Genomic DNA, 14,868 nt, shown 5'->3' on the forward strand with positions numbered 1-14,868 from the left:
ATTTTGGGCGTTGGGTATTTTGTCTCAGCAACGAGAGAAAAGTAACCAAGACACTTGGGTAATGGACAGATTCTAGGTGTAAGGATTGTTGGAGAACTTGACAATTCTCAGTGGACCTCAGGTATTTTCAGACCACAATTTGACATGGGCAAGCCCAGTGGTGAAAGGTTTTACTAAAAATAATGTTTAAGCCAACTTTGTTTACTAATAAGTGCACTGTTTGAAATAGTGAACAAAGGGCTACCTCATATCTATGGGATTCTGGGTTGGATTTTAAAAGCCAGAGAGAAGAGAGATTTATGCGGGTCCTGGCCTTCATGTTAGGTGTGAGTTCTGTGCATGTCAGATCATATTCCCCACATGGATAGATACAGCAAAACATCCACCAAGACTTGGAGCAACCTTTGTTGCTTATTTTTTGTTGAATTTTTTTTCAAGTATTACTTTACGTACTGCAAGAATCCGGTTGGCATAATGGAATGGTATGCAAAAGTTGGGGAAATTTTTAACACCAAACAAGACTCCAGGGAAATTTCATGTTTGTGACAAAGATTCCACCACAAACTTTTCAGAGCAGGCTCCCCAGCCATCAAGGAATACTTTGACAGAAAGGTTGCATGATGTAGAGACTGACTTCTTGAATATGAACTTGATTTTCAAGCACAAGGCCTGGTTCAAAAAATATGGTGTGTTTGAACAAAAAAAGTATTGCAGTAAAAGATATATTGCCATTAACCCCTTCAAAATACTTCCCTGCACTTCAAACACATTTATCCCATCATTCTTTCTATTTTCTGAAGCACTTCTGGAAGTCCTCTTTTGTGAGTATCTTCACAGTTGCCTTAATACCCTGCATCAATTCAAACAATGCAATTTCTGTCAAATAATAGCATTCGGGTGTCCTCATCCTCCTTCTTCACTGAATCCGTCGCAGGGCAACTTCTGGCTCTTCCCCCAAGTCAAGATGACCAAGAAAGCTATTCTGAGGGGGATTAATAGCAATGTGTCTTTTACTGGAATAAAGTTTTGAAAACATTTGTAATATTTTTAATCATACTTCATAATTTTGAGAAAAACCTTCCTTCGTTATTTCTTTTTTTTTTTTTTTTTGGTTTTTCTCCGGTACCGGGAACTGAACTCACGACCTTGCGCTTACCAGGCAGGCGCTTTTGCCGCTGAGCTAAATCCCCAGCCCCCCTTCGTTATTTCTTTTAACCAATAGTTAGGAAGTCCTGTCCTACGAGTCAGGCACTGTGTTACACGACTTGAAGATGTGGAGATGAATGAGATAGAAAATGTTTCCATCCTCAGGGACTTACAGACAGGCAGGTGTGCTCTCTGGCTGCCTAGAAATAAGTTTGGATAACAAGGAAATAGTGACATGGGGGTGACCTGCCAGGAAGAAAACAAGGTGCAAGGGGTGAGGGGGACACAGCCGGAACCAAGCTCAGATAAAGCAGGGTCAAGAACACGCTCAAAAGAAGTGGGGTTCTTCTTTCTGTCACGGAGCTGTCTATGAATTAGCTGGTCTGAGGCGATTGGAGGAGGACATAACCATCATTTCCCTTTTGCACCTGGGAGGGCAGTGGGTGCAGCAGAGAGCCTCTGACTGCAAGGCAGACTCCACCTATGAGTTCAATTCCAGTGCTCACTGGCACCGACTTTAGGTTCGAAGCCAATCCCCCAGAAATGTGCTAGCTCACCTGTACCAGGGAACACAGCCTTCCCTTGGGGCCAGGTGTGAGGACACCATGGGCTGGCTCCACGCATGCTTAGTTGCCTGGTAATATATGCAGGCACACTCAACCCTACAGGCACTTTGGAAACAGCTCCTTGCAACTGGAATGATGGGGGCACCATGCAGCTTGGGATCTGTGGCCTGAGAGCCTCAGCTAGAAGCCCATTTCCATGACTTGCCAGCTGTGTCCTGGAGCAAATCACTCACTGTCTGCAAAGTGAGGATCGTTATAGTATCCAGCTCATTCTACTGTAGCAAGGATTAAATGAGGTGATTCCATGTGTGTGCATGGGCGCATGTGCATTATATGTGCATCTATAAAATATACTTATATATGCAATATATATGCATGCACACATATATGCTGACATGTGCTTATATACATACATGTACATATATTTAAATTCATATTTACACATGTATATATTTTACAGTAGTGTAGATACCCAAAAGTGTAATAAACTGAATTCATTTAATTTTGTGTGACCTGTTCCAGCAGGAGGCCTGGTCTCTGGGTCTGAGGAATCCACTCTGGGTGAAGAACCCTCTTGAAGCACTTGTAGGGCTTTCAGAAAGATCACTTTCCACGGCAAACTGGACCACATTGTTCCTGAGCTTCAACACATGGATGAATAAAGGCAAGCAGAGCCCTTGATGGCACGGTCCCTGCCGCACTCACTGAGGTGGGGCTTTTGTCACAGGCCTTTCTGCGCAGAGCCTCTGCATTCACGTTCCCGCCCAGAGCGCTTACCAGCTGCAGTGTGGCAGTGTGCCGTCTGGTCTTGGCTTCCGCCCTTCGGCCCCTGGAATGGGTGCTTCCTCTTCTTGTGGGAGGCTGCTCAGGAGCAGCGGCAGAGTCTCATTCAGCATTTTTCTCCCAGGGGCTCACACACCGCTGGACCAGATGGTTGTTAAAATAATGAGACTCAACTCAAACTATGAACAGCAAATTGAACTGCTTCTTAACAACACCTTATTTTGACACTATGCTGGTGTTCTCCTGCTTGGGAACTACCAAACTCTCCAAGTTATGCCCTGAAATACCTTTATTTTCTAAAGGTGTATAACACCACCCTCAGAGGAGAGAGATTCCTCACTGCTGAATATACAGGACAGACTGAACTTCTAGTTTGAAAGTCAAGTTCCCTAAAGGTGAGAGGACGGAGGCACCTCAATGAAATGAGACATGGTGAAGGCCTTTGTGAACCTGCTCTCACGGAATTTGGTTAACAGTCTGACAGATGGATGTCAGACTACGAAACTGAGGTCCAAAAGACTGAATAAGTGGAGCTGGGTAACTTGCCTACATCCACCAAAGTTGGTGATAAAAGTCCTTGTCAGTCCAACCCTGGCTTGGCTTTGTGGCTGGACCCTTCTGTTTCCAAGTGTGTTGAAAGGAGCAGCACTCATCTGGAGGTGTAGTGTGGCACTGCAAGTGTCAGGCAGAAGCGCAGTGGGGGACTTGTAAATCCAGCTGTTGAGGTAATGTAAAACATTGTGAGGAATCACCATACAACCCTACGCACAGTGTGTACAGGCACACATAATTTCAAATCTGTACATATGCACACATTGCAAAGGGATTTATGCACCACATGGGAGGGGAGAAAAGCACAAGAAATCTTTGCCAAGTCTATAATTTTAGGTGAGATAACTGAACTATAGTAGTCAGGCTTCTCTGGAGAAACAGGTCCAAATATATATATATATATATATATATATATATATATATTTATATATGGAGAGATTTATTGCAGGACTTGGCTCATTAAGTTATGAAGTCTGACAAATCCTGCATCTGCCACCTGCAAGCTGGAGACCCAGTACAGCCACTGATGTAACTCACTGCAAGTCCAGACATCTGAAAATTGAGGAGCTGATAGTGTAAGGACTGTCCTGACCCTTAGAGCCAATAACCAGGAGCAGCCACTCTGAGGATAGGAGAGGGAGAGGGGTATCTGCTCACGCAATCACAGTGTGATTTTACGCTTCTTCTCCTTGTTTGTTGGACTCAGGCCCTCAGTGGCTGGATGAGCCCTGTCTACCTGGGAAGCTCATCTTCTATGCAGGGCTGGTTTCTTCTGGATGCAGCCTCACAGAGACACACAGGTCATGTTCAATCAGTGAACCAGATGCCCAGTCAGTTGACACATAGAATTGATCATCACACATTGACTTGGTGAATTTAAAAAGTTCTCCTTTCTCTAGGGTAGATCTGAAATTTAAGGGTAGATGAGTTGCCCCAAAGAAGCACCTTGGAGAGAGACCTTAAAACGTTGGCTGAAACATAGTGACATGGTTCCAGGTAGCTGTGCTGGGATGTGACAGTTCCATTTTCTGCCTGTCCTGTCCTTGGTACTGCTCTTAGAGTGGGCATCTGTCTCTCCAGTGTCTGCAGGGTTCTGTGAGTGAGGGAACTGGAACAATGGGCCATTTCTTGCACCCGTGCAGGGATGGCTTTGACGACTCACGAAAGACACACGTGTACCAGATCAGGAAAGAATGTGCCGCTCTCGGTGCCTCCAAGGAAGCCCGGTCAGCAGCAGAAGCGGACTGTGCCCTCCCCCCCCCCTCAGCACAGCACAGTGCTCGCAAACACGCCCAAAGCTGGGGACAACCTGGTGAATGAACCACAGCCCTCATTATCACTCTGCGTTACCGTGAACGAGCCCCTTTCTACCACGGCCGCTGGTATGGCAGCCCTCCCCGCTTTGTTTTAGCACATCTGTTGCTGTTACTCGTGTCCAAGTTATACATGCAAATATTCAAAGAGCTGAATGTTCTGCAAGCTTACAGCACAGTGACAGTTCCTACCGCTTTCTCCTCATTCAGTTTTCTCTAGCAAGCACTCATCCATCCACCCATCCACCCATCCATCCATCCATCCATCCACCCATCCACCCATCCACCCATCCACACATCCACCCATCCACCCATCCACCCATCCACACATCCACACATCCACCCATCCACCCAGCCCTTTCAGACTGTGAATTTGACATTTATTCCTTCTCTCCACAGGACAGACGTAACCCCTTTCACATTTTAGCTTCAGGCTCTCTCTGTTGTCTCCTATTATGAGAGCTGCCGATCTGGCAAGCTTGCTTCCCCAGGCTCCAGGAGACGCATCTGTCTGTCCCCTCCTCTGTGCTCTCCAGGGAGTACTCCCGTATTTGGAGAGATGAGTTTTCAGGTAACTATGATGAAGTATTACATGCACAGATGACCCGACTCACGCAGTGAACTGCACGGTACTTGATGTTGTACAGACATGTTGTCTCGTACAGCGTTTTCACTCCCTAGAATTAATAATTGTCTTTTATTTCTGTTGTTGAGGTCTTAAAAGAAATTTCTCATTTTAACTGAACTTCAGGCCTTTTGCCAACTAAATGAGTCTCCTTTGACAGCAGCCGGATCCACCAGGAGTCCCACCAGCTCGCTCTTCCTGGGGAGGGTCTCTGGGGGTCTCCCAGGCCACTCCACTCCACAGGCAAACAACACACACCCTTCAGCATCCCCCGCCCCAGAACCTCTCATGTCTCTTTTTGGCCAGAGTTCCAGCTTTCTCTATCTTTTTTTTCCTCTTCCTTGACTGACCCCTTCATTTTAGGGTCCACCTGCTTTTCTTGTACTCTAGAGAAGGTGTACAGAAGGCACGGTTGTTGAGACCTGGAACTTGTGAGAATGTGCATCCTCGCTACTGATTGGCACTGCTTCCAGGATGAGACCAATCCAAGCTGTTACCATCCTTCCACCTTTATGGCCAGTGGCTCCTCCCTGGAAGCTTATGGAGCATGAAGTTGACTATGGCTCTGAGCCCCAGAAAGGGTTTTTCAATCTGGATGGTCCTGTATTTCAGGTTAGGGAGATTTTCTTCAATTCTTTCACAATGATTTCTTCCTCTATGTCTTCTTCCTTCTGACAGTGTTAAAATTTGTGCAGTGTGACCCCAATTTCCTTGTCTTTTCCCTCCTACTTTTTTTCTTGTCTTTTTATTGTGCTTTATGGGAGCGTACAGAAACTTTTTCTTCCAAAGTAGCATTTGAGTTTTTCACTTCTGGTTTTACACTTTTATAAGAGTTTTATTTGTTCTCTGAATTTAAAAAGTGCCTTTTTAAATTTTACACTTGCAAGAATCTCTTATCCCTCTGAAAATACCGATCATCTTTATGTTAATGCTTTCAGAGCCTGTTTATTTCTAGCTCTTTTGCCATTTGGTTGCTTAGACCTTGATGGTAGACTCCCTGGATGATTTGGCCCTTGGTTGTTACTGACAAAGCTGGGAGTGGGTAATGAACATGTAGGATTTGTGCATTCTGACGTACAGGATAAGCCGTCATGAGCAACTGCTGGCATCACAATCCCTTGGTATGGCTCTAACGCATTCCCATGGGAAGAGCTTGCTTTTTCCCTGGAGATGCGGGCTCACAGGCACCTTTCTCTGGCCCTCGTTGGGATAGGAAGGTGTTATGTCAGCATCTGATAGATATAGGTTTAGAAGATCTTGCTGCTTCCTGTACAGTACCCCAGCCAGTAGGGATGATGACCTTGAGCCCAGACGCTCTGTTACTCTCCCTGGGGACCAACCTTCAGTCTTCTTCCTGGGCGCAGAGGTCAGCCAGCTACAGCAGCGATGCTGAGCAGAGAAAGAGGCCTGGGCTTTTGGGACTTCTTAGAGGTTTTCAACCAACTCACCTTGTTGGAGCCGTTTTTCAACTTTCCCCCTTCCAGAGAAACTGCTGTCACTCCATGAGCCTTTGGGGCTTTCTTTAGTATCTCTCAATCATGACTCCAACGACAATTTAAAGTTCAATTCTGAATCTGAGTGCCCTACTCGTCACTGTACATCTCGTTTTCACCTCCTAATGTGCAGTAGTCACTACTCACTTTTCCCCATTCTAATGAATTGAACGTTTTGGGAACAATTTCATTAGGGTTTGTAGAAAATATAGAGGTGTGTGTGTGTGTGTGTGTGTGTGTGTGCGCGCGCGCGCACCCTTGCTCGCTTCATCTGCCTTCTTCACCTAGAAGTTTAAGTCCTTACCTTTTCCAAGTCTTCAACAAATTTACCTTAGAAGCAGATCAGGCAGACACAGTGCAAGACCATGGGTGAACACATCTGGAGCCCTTTGCCCTAACCCTGACTGTGGCTGGGGAAAAGACCTTAGATTAAAGCCCCAGCTTTCTTAAGCTTCTTGCTAAGCTGCTGCTCTGTGGCCAACTCATTTTGCTTGGCCGCGTTGGGCATTGTACTGCTGGACCCAGGCAGGAAAACGTGAACAGTCCCTAAGAAGGAGCAGGAGCACAAGTTTCATCCAAAACCCAGAACCAGCACGGAGGCTTGAAGCAAAACAAATCCTCCACAATACACAACATCCCTCAAAGGACGGGAAGGAAGAGAGTGGCGTCCCTCATGCTCCCAGCTCATGAGTAGGGTAATGTCACGGTAGCCCTGCTGACCCCGGATGACAGCCCATCCCAAACGCCCTACAGTGAAGAAGCCACAGCCAACCCCAGCCCTGCCCCTGTCCCCAGCCATTCTCCACCCAGGCAGGAAGATGGCTGTCTGTATGCAGAGAATGTGAAAGCAATAGGAAAGCTGTTCTGCTTTTTATTGTCCCCAGGTTCAGCCCCTTCCAGACAACACCAGGGACAAAGTCTTCCCCTTGCTGTGCCTGCCACCCTGTGTGCCCTTTAGCGGTGTCCCAGCACCGGTACCTGTGGATGATGTGGTACCTCTGCAGGTACTCCAGGGCCAGCGCCAGCTCACAGATGTAGAGCTTCACAGCGCCCTCGGTGAAGTGCACGTTCTGCTGCAGATGGTAGCGAAGGTCCCCGCCCAGCAGCAGGTCCACCACCATGAACATGTCCTCTTCGTCTTGGAAGGAGTACCTAGGAGCACAGGGGACAGAAGTCAGGGAAGAGGCCCTTGGCATCCTCAAGACTGAGGGCCCTGTGCAGCAAAAGAGTGAGTGGAGGCCCAGAGAGAGGCGATGATGTTGCCTTAGTCATGGAGTTTCAGCAAAGAAGGAAAAGGGGAAACGGCTTTCAGTTCTATGTTCTCTGCACATCTGTGGGTCTCCTCATCCTCAGCATGGGGGAAATAAGCAGAGTACCTGGCATTAGTCCCCAGGTTCTGGCAGGTAGACATTTATTTCTGGTACCCAGGATATAACCCAGGGCCTTCACATCGAGTTACATCCTGGCCCTTTTTATTTTTTATTTTGAGGCAAGGTCTGTAAGTCACTGCATTGCCCAGGCTTGGCTCTAACTTGCAATCTTCTCGCCTCTGCCTCTCAGAGGGATGTTGGGTATGCATGACCACATCTGGGCAGCAGACAAGTTTTAACTGGTGGTGGGCTCAACACATGCCTTCAACTGTCTTCAACAGCTGCTGTTATTCCTAAGGGCCATCATGCGCACCTGGAATGGTTTTGTCCCTGGCCTGGGGCTCTGCTGGGAGGTGTTGGACCCTCTAGGGAGACAGGCCAGCAGGAGGAAGTGAGATCACCAGGGACACGGGATGAAAGTGGATATTGAAACCCAGCCCTTCCTCTTTTGCTTCCTGATGGCCATGAGGTGAGCAGCCTCCTGTACCCATGCACCTGCACCCTGACATACCTGCTGGCCTGGGCCCAAAGCAGCAGGCCATGTGGCCACAGACTGAAAACTCAGAAAAAACTTTTCTCCTGTAAGCTGATCACCTCAGGTAATTTGTCATAATTCTGGGATGTTGACTGACCCAGATGCACTGGGACTTGCAGTGTCTAACCATGTGTTCTTCCCAACTGTCCCTGTAATCTGGGCTCTACTGCTGTCCCCTCTCACTTGGAGTTTGCTCTTGGAGCCCCTCAAGGCAGCAATGTCCAGGACATCCAGATCCAGGCATTGAAAGAACAAATGGATCCCAAGCCACAGGGAGAAGCCCTGAGCGGGAAACTGAAATGCTCTGGCTGACAAGTTCAGCCAGGCTCCCAGGGATACCCAGCCCTGCTGGCTGGCCATGTGTGAGTCCCCTGGACATTCCTCAGCAGATGCCTGACCTCATGTGGGGCAGAAAAACCAATCAGTGGGGCCCAGACAATCCACAGAACATGAGATCCAAACATTTGGTGTTTTTGAGCTACAATGTTTTAGGGTGTATATTTATTTTTTTTTCTGTTGTTTCTGAACAGAAAATGGATACAATACTGAATTGGCTTTTTAAAAGACTACAAATGTACTGGGCTTCCCAAGGACCAAAGAGCCAGCACACAGAATCTGAGATGTTGGTAAGCAGTTGTACAATAGCACCTGATATCACAGGACATTGTGATGATCCTTATGGATTCATGGGCTGTAGCCATGGAATAACAGATTACAGAATGGTGTCTGGGAGCTGGGACCTGCACTTCAGATCTGTGAGTATTAGGACCACACTGTTCTCCTCACTCAATAAAAGAGTACATGGAGGCCCCGAGGGATGGAGGGACTGGAGGGAGGGTCACCATCAGGTTGGGAACAAGGACCCATCACCCCATGATGACTGCACTACTGGGGTGTCATTGTGCATGCAGTGTTTCAGTGACCTTGGCCAGAAGCCCCTGGGAGGGGGCCTGACCCATGATCCAGTCACAGGATGGGTTGGAAGGTGTTAAGTGTCATCGAGCCCTAAAGCCTCCTGTGACAGGGACTTGGGGTCACAGAGGGGCTGCACAGTTCTCCTTGTCCAGGCTTCTGATTGTCCCCAACAAAGGCCAGGAAGAGGGAGCTCTTTATTGTGTTCCCAAGTCATGAGTTTTCCAGATGTTTACTCAGCACCTACTTGTGACAGGCACTGGGCTCTGTGGTGGAGACAGGGAAAAGAAAGTGTCCTTGCTCTGAAGGTGCACGCAGCCCCTGGAGGAAGAGGACTCGGCTAACGTGGCTGGCATGCAGGCTGGAGCTCCAGGCTTCCTTGTAGGGCTGTGGGATGGTGGGGAGGGAGTCAGCTCTAGCAGGCGGGTGTGGGTGGGAGGGAAACACTGAGTCAGAGATAGTAGCGGGGCTGTGATTCAGACAAAGGAAGGGTTGTGGCCCGTTGCTCACACACATTGAACAAAGAGTGGTGAGCCATCTTAGGGAGCCACTGTGCTGTTACAGATGAGCAAGAGTGAGGTAAGGTACAGTTCATTCACGGAGAGGGGAGATGGGAACAAGGCCTGGCAGGCGGGGGATGGGTCTCCACTGGAGGCAGCTGCCAAGTGCAGGATGACTGAGGGGGCTGGGCCGCACTCGCCAGGCTGCTCCCTGTCCTCTCCAACCAGAGCCTCCAGGACACTCAGCGATACCCCAATATTTGCCTGTTACTGGGTCTAACAACACCATTTCTAGAAGTTTCAGTAAGAAAATTTTTGTTTGCCTAGTGTTATGGTTTGTGCCTAGGTGTCCTCCCAAAGCCTCATGGAATCATAGGTGGGGCTTTTTCAGAGTGTGTGATGCTGGGATTGATTCATGGTGCAATGCCAGACTCAAGGGCACTAGGACTAAGGGTGTGAGTGCTACCCACCCTGGGTAGCCTGGGTAAGATAGAAAGAGCTGTGGTCATCACTTGTTGCTTTGCTGCCTTCTGCCCTCCATGAACTGTTTCTCCTCTGCAATCTGTCTGCCACGCCTCCCTGCCTTGGAACCAGCCAATGATTGAAACCTCTATAAACTCTGAGCTACATAAACCTTTTCTCCTTTAACTTTGGGCATTGGGTACTTTGTCTCAGCAATGAGAGAAGAGTACCTAAGACACCAGAAAGCTTTAATTTTTAAGTTCTCCTATATAATTTAAAATTTTGTGATATCAAGAAGTTAAAAACATAGAGAAAATGTATTCTAACTTTTATTCTGTTTCTTAGATCTATTTTCCTGTCACTGGGCCACTCATTCATTTGTTCATTCATTCATTCATTCATTCAACAAATACTTCCCAATAAGATACCTCCACATGCAAAAGGCTGCAGCAGCATAGCAGGCTGAGTCCTTCTTTTTATGGAGCTTAGTTCCTCAGGGAGGAAACATACTCCATCAGAGAGTGACAAGGAATGTGAAGAAATGAAGACACAAGTCAGACATATGAGCTGAGACTGCTGTGCAAGGCTGGGACAGCAAGTTCAGTGTGGGAGACAGTGTTCTGTTGGAGGGACAGCAGGTGCAAAGGCTCTGAGGCTGGACAAAGCCAAGAGAGTCCCACAGCAGTGAGGGAGAAGCCAGTGTGTACAGGAAGAAGGGGCACAATGGCCCATGCCTGAGCTGGGGGCCCTGGGCCAAGTGCTGTGACGTGCATGCCCCACCCCCAGCTCATGCTCCAATCTAATTCCAGGGAAGAGCAGTAAAAGGTGGGACCAGGTGGGATACTGAGAGGTGACTGGGTCATAGCTCTGTCTTCACACATGGATGAATCCACTCTTGGGTTGATGGATTAGACTAGTGGATTATCTGTGGTGGGGTGGCTTTATTATGAAAGCAGTTCCCTCTGGTGCACTTGTTCTGTCTCTCCAAGTGATGCCCCTGCCCTGTTGTGACCCAGCCACACAACCTTTTCCAGATGCCCAGAAGATGCTGGTGATGCACTCTTGGACCGTGCTCTTGGAATTCCCGAATTAGAAGCTAGATAAGCTTCTTTTCAGGGGAGGGGTAAACTTCCTGGACCGTGGCATTCAGTTATTACCATAAATGAACTAAGACACAAAAGGAAAGACTTTGGATTCCATTTTCAATAATGTAGAAAATCATCAGTGACCTAGGCTGCCTGGTCTTTCACAAAGATCTCTCGAGATATAGGTGAAGATTGGGTATGTGAGGGCACTACAGCAAAGGAATGGACTTCCTGAAGGAGGGTTGGGGCTAGGGCTGGGAGCCAAGAGCTCTGTGGTGCCAGGGGAATAGCTCCTCCTGTCCCCACCATCTCTGGGTCTTAGCCACTGCTCACACAAGCCTAGTGACCTGAGCCATCTGTGGTCCTGTCTGAGCCTCACTAAGGAGCTGGGGGTAGGGGTGGCCAAGCATAGGCAGGAGAGAGGTGGACCAGAAAGCTTGTTGGCTAGTTTACAGCCTCTGGAAGGCACCAGTTGGGTCTAGCTCAGTTTCATAACATGGATAATCTTTGTCTGTTGAGTGACTGCTGCCCCAGTGGTGCCCCCAGTGGTCAATTATCCACATAGAGCCTTGTAGGCTGGAGGCACTGATCTTTTCCAGGCACAGTGGTTCCTATTTGCCCAGCAGTTAATGAACCTGGGCTCCAGCAAGAACAGGTAGAAAATCAAACAAGCAAACTTGCCACAGTGGAGCTTGGGAGTGTGATTGCTGACTGCCTTTTTAGCTAATATGACAAACACCCCTCTCTAATCTTATTCAACATTGTTTTAGCCATCTGTGTGCCTTTTCTCTTCTATGCAATTCTAAAATAGACACAGAATTTCCTGAAAAACTGCTCTGGCTTTTGTTGGACTCATATGGAATTCACAGATAAATATGAAGACATTCTTACAGTGGTGACTCTTTTTAATCATGAACACAGAATACCTATGTATTCTGGTCTTTAATATTTATCAATAATGTTTCATAAAATGTTCCATTTAAAGGTTCAACACATACGTATTTTTATCCCAAGATTTAAAAAATAATTTTATTACTACTATAAATATATTCTTTAAAAACAGTTTAATAACTGGCCATTGAGAATATACAGTGGAACTCTAAAATTACATATATTTACCTTATATCCAGGTACTTGATTAATCCCTCTATTATTACTCCTAATGCTTTTGTTCTGATGTTCCAGGCTTACTACATGAAGATAACTATAGCTTCTACAAAAAACTGCCATGTTTATATCATTCCAATATTTATCCCTATTTGTTTTTCTTATCTTGTATCAGTATTTGAAGCTTCCAATAACAAAACATTGACTATAAGAGGTAATGGTGAGCACATTAATCTTGTATCAAACTTGAAAAGTGTTTCATTATTAAGCAAACTGTTTGCTGTATTTGATGAGTATCTTTTATCTAGATAAGAGAGTTCTTTCCATACTTCTAAGAATTTTTATTATGAGGCAAAGTTTTTTGAAAAAATTTTTAAACCATCTTTGCATTTCTAGACTAAACCTTACCTATTGATAAACACATACATGTGCACACTCACCATTTTACACAGATTTCATTTAGAGTTGTTGTATCCAATGTTCCAAGAGACTGAGTCCTTATTTTCCTATTTCTATTGTCCTGGCTCAGCTTTGGTGTCCATGGTAGTACTGGCCTCAAAGCGTGGAGCTGTCATCTGATCTCCTCTTGTTGGTACTTACGAGCAGAATATGAGAGGCCACATGTGTTTGTAGACAGTCTGGTCTCACAGTGCCCTCTGTTCCCCCACTGCTGCCTCATTTGACATTCTCCTGCCTCACTTAATGTGTTACTCTTATTGCTGAAAGATGACTCACATCTCTTCCACTCAACAAAGAGCTGGGCAAGTAAATGTCCTTGGCTGTGTAGGGTGCATACATATCAACTGGCCACTGGTCTAGGGGGTGGCCAGCGATCCATCAGGACCTTGTGGGGTGCTCTCTGTGATATGCATGAGGTTGCTGAAAGAAAAGCCCACTTCCTCTAGGTTTGCTAGGCTATAGGCTATGATTGAGAGTCTGCCCAGGGCTGCGCTGCTCCACATGGGAACAAGATCTCTCTGTGAAGTGAGGCTGCAGACAGTCAAGCAGGGATGAGGGTTTTCCATAGAGACAGGTGCTGGTGGAGGTGCAGGTCCAACCTGGCCAGAGGAAAAGTCCACTCCTGAACTTTATATGTACGCGGACATTGTGGCTTTTGATGTAAGCCATTTTACATTGTGTTGCTGTTGCTTAGAACTTGTCTTTGTCTGTTTTCCATTGCTATAACAAAATACTTGAGAGTAGGTAATTTACAGAGTAGAAGTTTATTTAATTTATGATTCTGGAGGGTGGGAAGTCCAAGAGCATGGTGTAGGCATCTGGTGAGAGTCTTCTTAACATGGAAGAGGGCATCCTATGGTGAGACAAAAAAAGTTTACCACATGTGGTTTTTGCTTTCTATTCTAAAGCCACTCCCTTCACTGGTGCCCCACCCATATGACTTTATCTAATCCAAGCTGCCTCCCAAAGACCCTGTCTCAAAATGCCACTCTGGGCATGGAGTTTCCAACACATGAACTATGGGAGGACATAGTCAAATCCAGCAGAACCAAGAGTCTTCTGATACAACTTTTCATGTATTGCTACTGTACAGAAGGGTTCAGATGTCCAAAGAGAAACCACAGGATTCAAACATAATCTACCTCCCACAGATACTGAATTTGTATTTGAATAGATGATGGACTATTGAAACATCACATTAAAAATCAGTGCGCTCTGCTTTCGATTGCTGCCAGTCAAAGGGCATTTCACTCAATATTCCATCAGGACTCTTTGGAGGAGCACCATGAATTTTCAGAAGGAAACTTGCAGACTGGAATGAATTCTAAAGAGGACAAAGGAACAATACTAAGAGGCAACACAAACAATAATTTAAGCAATAATTCAAGTTGTGATTTTTTTTCTTGTTACAGATTCACATTTTGCCTTGGGCCACAATCCCTACCTGGCCAAGGAGGCTCAAAGTTATTCCTGGAGAACAGAGGACATTTCCTTTTGTTGACCTTTTGTGCCATTCTGCAGTTGTGTGTCTTTCTGTTCTTTGCTTCTTCTTGGGCTAGAAGTATAATTATGTTCTCCTGCTTGTGTTGCACATGGTCATGGAGATCATAGATGAGGAAGTTGTGCTCTGTCCTGGCAACACAACCCATGCAGAAAGCTGAGTAATGAGATTTCCCTTGCAGAGGGAACACATAGGCCCTGGCCTGGCTGTTGCAATAGACCAATGTGAAGACTGTAATGCTGATTTATTATTTTTCATTTTTAAAAACTTTTATTAATTTCCTACTTTGCCTTCCAAAGGATATAAATGACTTCTAAAATTCATAAAATGATAAAATTAAGAATAAGCAAACCAAAGATCAGGTCAAAGAAAGAAAAACAAATCTAAGTAAATGACAGTAGGCATATATATCTGCAGCCTGCAGTCATACTCGGGTTTCTCCGGTCCTTGCTGCTCTGA

General features: G+C 46.2%; 1 protein-coding gene across 1 annotated transcript in view; it reads right to left on the minus strand.

Annotated features, from left to right (window-relative positions):
• Window positions 1-14,868, minus strand: part of Stk32b (serine/threonine kinase 32B) — a 251,523-nt gene that overhangs the window by 113,387 nt on the left and 123,268 nt on the right. The window contains exon 3 of the mRNA XM_005408828.2: window positions 7,457-7,630. Coding sequence (XP_005408885.1) covers window positions 7,457-7,630 — 174 coding nt within the window. The remainder of the gene's footprint in view (window positions 1-7,456; window positions 7,631-14,868) is intronic.

This window comes from Chinchilla lanigera, unplaced genomic scaffold, assembly GCF_000276665.1.
Source record: "Chinchilla lanigera isolate Chin_1 unplaced genomic scaffold, ChiLan1.0 scaffold00113, whole genome shotgun sequence".
NCBI classification, from domain to species: Eukaryota; Metazoa; Chordata; class Mammalia; order Rodentia; family Chinchillidae; genus Chinchilla; species Chinchilla lanigera.